The sequence below is a fragment of the Oryza sativa genome, chromosome 10 (genome assembly GCF_034140825.1).
Source record: "Oryza sativa Japonica Group chromosome 10, ASM3414082v1".
In the NCBI taxonomy this organism is placed as follows: Eukaryota; Viridiplantae; Streptophyta; class Magnoliopsida; order Poales; family Poaceae; genus Oryza; species Oryza sativa.
The window spans coordinates 13,809,659-13,815,658 of record NC_089044.1 but is presented as its reverse complement, the minus strand read 5'-3'; the positions used below and the strand labels follow the sequence as shown (position 1 = coordinate 13,815,658).

The 6,000-nt window shown below is 52.8% G+C and overlaps 1 protein-coding gene across 1 annotated transcript; it reads right to left on the bottom strand.

Moving 5' to 3' along the window:
* Positions 1–3,569, bottom strand: LOC4348543 (subtilisin-like protease SBT1.8). Its single transcript, XM_015757725.3, has 2 exons — positions 1,851–3,569; positions 1–989 (listed from the first exon to the last, which is right to left on the bottom strand). Exons 1-2 carry the CDS (start codon positions 3,508–3,510, stop codon positions 328–330), a joined length of 2,322 nt encoding a protein of 773 aa, XP_015613211.1. The 5' UTR covers positions 3,511–3,569; the 3' UTR covers positions 1–327.
* Positions 3,570–6,000: the final 2,431 nt, after the last annotated feature.

Sequence of the window (6,000 nt, the reverse complement as noted above, 5' to 3'; positions counted from 1 at the left end):
TTGCCATAAAACAACCGATTCATTTCAGGGTTATTTCATGTCTGAGAACATGAAACTAGAGAAAGAAAAAGAAAAGGAAATCTCACATGTTAATAGCACATAAGTTTCTTGACGGGCAACCGCACTGACAACTACAAGGGGGGAAAAAGAAGTTCGGCGAGTAACCGACACTGCGAAGAAAGAACTCCAGGTTTGCAGTAGAGAGAGCTTCACGCCGATTCTCTTTGTGAAGCAATCAGCAAACTACATCATCAAGCTATCTATCTTTCATCTGCTCCAGGGAATAATTCAACATCTCCAATATAATTTACTTACTGTCCTCACCCCTCAGATCTTCCATGTATACGCGATCGGACTCCGAACAACATGCTGGCTGCTCATCCAGGATATCCAACCGAAATCTGGTTTCGCATTGCTTGCGTCAACCGTAGACGCGAATATGACATAGTATCTCTGCTTCTGCCCTACCTTGTTGAACACAAGCTTTGCTGGTGTCACCTTCACACTGACTGATGCAGGGCCACTGACCTTCACATTGTAAACAGACATTGCTGGGCCGACATTGGTTACCTCCCTTCTGAACCTCATAACATGCTTTGATTTCTTCTTGAACACAACCGAAAACGAGGGATAGTTGAGGTCGCCGGGCCGGAATTTTCTTGGGCAGGTGATGTTGGACATCTTAGTGATCACTTGGATATGTGGTGTGGTGTAGTTCAGGGAGCAGAGGAAGGAAACATAGTCCTTAGTCGAGATGTCGTATAGAAGGCCTGGAGATAGCGCCTTCTGCGGGTCGACATGGCCTGCGCCGAAGGCGAATGGGGTTGCAAGCAAGCCTCCAGCAGCATCTCGGAGAGAAGAGTTTGTGTTGTCGACGGTGTAAGCAGTGGTCATCAGAGCAGACTTGATCGCGGCAGGGCTCCATTCGGGGTGTGCGGCCTTCAGGAGTGCCGCAACTCCACTGATGTGAGGGCACGACATCGATGTACCTGAATGGATCAAATAGAAGTCAGCATTGTTACGTGCAAAACATTGAGAAAAATGTAGCATTTCATCTTGGCTGATGAAAACATGCAAATCAACAATATTACATGCTTACTTATCTCATAGCCATAGGACACAACCACTATTTAAGCATTGAAAGGCACAAACAAGATAAGCCTCATATATCAAAATGTTCCCATTTGCTGTCTACTGAAATTTATCCCCACAGAGCTCAACAGTGTATTCCTGATTTGCTAGCAATAATATATATAAGCAAACATTAGGACTAACAAACATGCACAAGAATTGCAATGGTATATGGTACTATGCAACACTCTCGTTTCAAGCTAGTAATGAAAATGCAACTATACATCTTTAATAAGATCCAGCTTAGTATAAAGTTAGAAACCAGTGATGTACTATTGTCTCCCCATCTCATGCTAGTTTATCACTTTCAGAACGGGCAATCAAAAGAAACAAAAGTAAAAGGGTAACTTGTCTCAGCTGCTGTTCCCTTGTTTCACATCTGCAAGAGCATCACATGTGCATCCCCTGACAAAGGGAGGCAGTGAATGAAAGCAAATGCCATTTCATCCAACCAACAAGAAAGTTGAAATGAAAATTGCCTTTCTGCAAACAGGGTCCATCCATGGCTGAATCTAAATCCAAAGAGGCTCTGTTTGCTTGCTCTTTTTCTTTTGTCCCACTGGATTGTCTATACTGTGATGGCAGTAAATGAGTAAAATAACTCCAAAAACTTGATAGCAACATGACATGGTGGTCAGAACCATTTGAATCTGAGCAGTGTGAGAGAGCTACTCCTAGCTTGGCATGGAGTGTGGAATGGAATGGAATGGAATGCTCACCGGAGATGATGTTGAAGTGTGTCCGGCGGCCGTCTTTGACGAGCCCCGTCGGCCCGGCGACGCCGGACCAGCCGGCGAGGATGTTCACCCCGGGGCCAATCATGTCCGGCTTCAAGATCTCCGGCACGACGGTGTTCGGGCCGCGCGAGCTGAACGCCGCCACGACGGGAGATGGCCGGACGCCAAGAACCGTGCCGCCGAAGCTCAGAATTGCCATCGGCGCGCCGGCGCCGCCGGCGGCGCGGCGCGAGGCGTACTCGCGTATCTTGTCGCCGGCGAGCTTCCCCACCGCGACGGCGGGGAGGAGGTGGCTGTCCGCCACGAGCTCCTCCCCGCTGGCGGCGGTGTTGGCCAGCACCATCCCGGCGCCGCCCGCGGCCTTGACGACGGCGCCCTTCTCCACGCGCGCGTTAACGCCGCGGTCGCAGAGCACGATCTTACCGCGCACGGCGGCCGGGTCGAGCGTTCCGGGCAGGCAGAGCCTGCTGGCGTTGTCGCCGCCGCCGCCGTAGACGAGGGGGAGCATGGCGGGGCGGGGAGACGGTGAGGGCCCAGCGTAGAGGGACACGCCGGCGAGGCGCGCCCCGGTGGGGAGCGTGACGTAGGCTGGGAAGTCGCGGTCGAGCGTGCCGGCGCCAACGGTGGCGACCCACGGCGCGGAGTTCGCGACCGTGGCGCCCGACGGGCCGGAGTTGCCGGCCGAGCACGCGACGAACACGCCGGCCGCCGCGGCGCCGAACGCACCCACCGCGACGGTGTCCCGGAAGTACGGCGCCGAGCCGCCGCCGAGGGACAGGGAGAGCACGCCGACCCCGTCGGCCACGGCAGCGTCAATGCCGGCGAGAATGTCGGAGCCGAGGCACCCCTCCGGCCAGCACACCTTGTACGCGGCGACGCGCGCCCCGGGCGCCATCCCGCGCGCCGTGCCAGTGGCATACCCGAGCAAGCTCGCGTTCGCCACCACCGCGCCCGCCGCCGTCGTCGCCGTGTGCGTCCCGTGCCCATCCCTATCCCGCGCCGAGACGAACCCCTTCCTCCCCACGCCGCCCCTTGCACCACCACCACCACCGCCGTTCGCCGCACGGAGCCCGCGCGAGAAGCTCCGCGCGCCGACGAGCTTCCTCCCGCACACGCTCGGCGAGAAATCGACGCCCGCCTCACACACCCCCTTCCACCTCGCGGGAGGCGGCGGCAGGTCGCCACCGGCAAAGCTCGGCGACTCGGGCCAAACACCAGTATCAAGAACCCCAATGACCACGTCATGCGTGGCGGCCTCGAAGCCATGGATGGCAGGCTGGTACGCCGGGGAGAGCAGCCCCAAGAACTCCGGGGTGCGGGTGGTGTGCAGGTCGAACACCTCGTCGGGCACCACCTGGAGCACGCCGGGGCTGGCCCGGAGCAGCGGCAGGTGGTGCGGGAGCAGCGCCGCCGCGAAGCCGTGCGCGGCGGCGGAGTAGGAGTAGAGCAGGTGCCTGTCCGGGTCGATGGCGAGCGACTGGAGGTGCGCCGCGTGCCCCGCCGCCGGCAAGCGCGCCGGGTCCATGAACACGATGTAGGTGGTCGTCGTCGCATTGCCGGCTGCTCCCGCGTCGGCGAAGGCGATTGGGTGCGCCGCCGCGGCGAGGAGGAGGACGAGGACGAGGACGAGGTGGAGCTCCATTGGAGAGGAAGCTAGTGAGGAGTGGGGGGAGTGAGGTGGTGGTGGTAGTGATAAATGGTGGGAATGGAAAGGGCGCGCACTAGTCGGGATTGGGATTCGGATTGGGAATGGGAGGTGGGGTCCACTCACAGGGGGCTTTGGAAGAGGGTTTTGGGGCTTTTTTGGGTGGAGATGGGATGAGAATGTTTCCGGGGTTATTTTATTTTTTATTATATATGGGCTTTTTGTCCCATCATTTTAGGCTTTTTTTAATATATGATTAGTGGGTAATGCAGCATCATCTCCAGGATCAGTGGATTATTAGCGAGAGATAAATCATTTATTACTCACTAACCGTCAACCGTCCCGTTGGGCCCACCCGCAGTGACACGAGGTGCAAGAGGATTGGCAAGGTGGGGCCACGCAGAGGGCAGTGCAAGAATTTGAATTTTGTATCTGTACAGTATACACACACCCGGTCTGTCTCTGTGGCTGGCTCTGCTCCCAAGTCAGCGAGTCCCAACGGCCGGGTAGAGAGAGAGAGACGAGAAGAGCAGGGCAGGGAGCAGGGTGAGGCGGCCCATGGAGACGTTGGTGGATTCATGTCGCGTGCACACTGCACAAATGCACAAGATCTATCGGGGACAGAGCTCGCGCCTGGGGATATGGTTGCGTTTTTGCCTGCGCACGCTCTCTATCAGCGGGAAATTTAACTGTTTGTCACTACACCTCTGTTAGAGCAAGTTCAATAGTATAACTCACTGCTAGCTCTAATTTATCTATAGCCGATCTAATGGTCTCATCTGTCATACACACATTGCGTCTTGTAGTCCGTGTTGCAGCTGGCTACAAATCTGTAGCCCGCTGTTGTTATCTCTCATCTTTTATCTCATTAAAATATGTTTATAGCTGTCTAGTAGCCCGCTATTGTACCTGCTCTTAGGGTTGTGTTTAGTTCCACACTAAAATTGAAAGTTTGAATAAATTGGAACAATGTGACAAAAAAGTTAGAAGTTTGTGTGTGTAAGAAAGTTTGATGTGACAGAAAAAATGAAAGTTTGAAAAAAAAATTGGAATCTAAACAGGGCCTAGATTTGCCTCTCTTTTTTTTCCTTCTAAAGTGGTGGCTTCTTTTAACTATTTGAGTTTGCAACTTTTGCCCACACGGCATGCTGACGTGGTAACCCAGTGTAAAAATCGATGCGGACCTACCTATCAGTCTCACAACTCTCCCCTTCCTCTTTTCCTCTAGTTCGACCAGCCTCGCTAACTGTCGGCACTGCTCCTCGAGATGGAGGCAGGCGCGGAGGACGCCCTCAATCCCCTTGGCACCAAAGATGCATGAGCTGGCGGAGAGCTTGTGGAGGCTGGTGCCGAGCGCGGCAACGAGACAGAGGGAGCAAAGCTTGAGTCGTCGAAGGGCCGAGCCGAGGGGGTCGGCGATGCTCTCGGGATGGCGGTCGCACTTGAGGATGAGCTTGGAGACGGCCGGGAAGCAGGCGAGGATCCCTGAGAGTGCAGTGTGGAGCGGGGCCCTCCAAGCATCCCCGTCGCTATCCCACGGTCCTGTAGTTCAACAGCTGTTAACCGTCGAGGATTGATGAAGGGGAGGATAGCGGGGCAGGCTGGAGTAGTGCAGACAGTTGGTGAGGTTGGCTGGACCGGAGGGAGAGAGGAAAAGGAGAGGTTTTAGACTAATAGGTGGGTCCTACATCAATTTTTACGCTGGATACCCACATTGGTAAAAGTGGCAAATAGTTAAGAAGCCACCACCTTAGAAGGGAAAAAAATTAAGGCAAATCTAATAGGGGTATTTGAATAATTGATAAACCTAATAGTATGAAATAGTTAAATTTCCCATTATCAGCGGGTAATGCTTTTTTTTAAGCAAGGATAATAGTAGGTTATACTATAAAGGTTCTATATATGTACAAACCCCAAAGTATCATATATGTTTATACGATGATATGGAGGATAGAAGAGAGAGAAGAGAAGAGAGAGGAAGAGGAGTCACCCATCGTGCAAGAGGTAACCTCCACACGAACTCTAAGAAACAAGAGAAAAAGTGAGGGGTTGATTAGTGGTAAGTGTATTGGGATTAGTGTATTAGATTCAATGCATTATATAAGTTAATTTTAATTTTATGGACGTATAATGTGGATAAAATTGGAGGTGGCCATCACCTCTATTATAAACATGCTTTAAGCCAACTATGACCCTATTTGGGGGAGCTTGTTCCAGCTGCAGCTTTTCTTAAAAGCTGCTTCTGTTAGAAGCTGTCCCAAACAGTACACAGCTTCTGAGAATCTGTTGTTACAGATTTTGAAGAATGAACTAAGAAGCTAGAAGCTGGAGAAGCTAGGTTTCAGAGCTTTTCCAGATTCTCAGAAGCTGGCTACCAAACAACTGCTTCTCAGAATCTAAAGCTCCCCCAAACGGGCCCTATAAATTCATGTGGAGGAGAAGATAACAAAAATGAAGGGCATTGGCTCTTTCTTATGCAAGAGTTAG

What these genes read in the sequence shown, in the direction of transcription:
- LOC4348543 (XM_015757725.3), bottom strand. Translation starts at nt 3,510, where the DNA reads ATGGAGCTCCACCTCGTCCTCGTCCTCGTCCTCCTCCTCGCCGCGGCG. An exon ending in ACACTTCAACATCATCTCCG is followed by an intron (nt 990 to 1,850) that starts GTGAGCATTCCA and finishes TGATCCATTCAG; the next exon opens with GTACATCGATGTCGTGCCCT.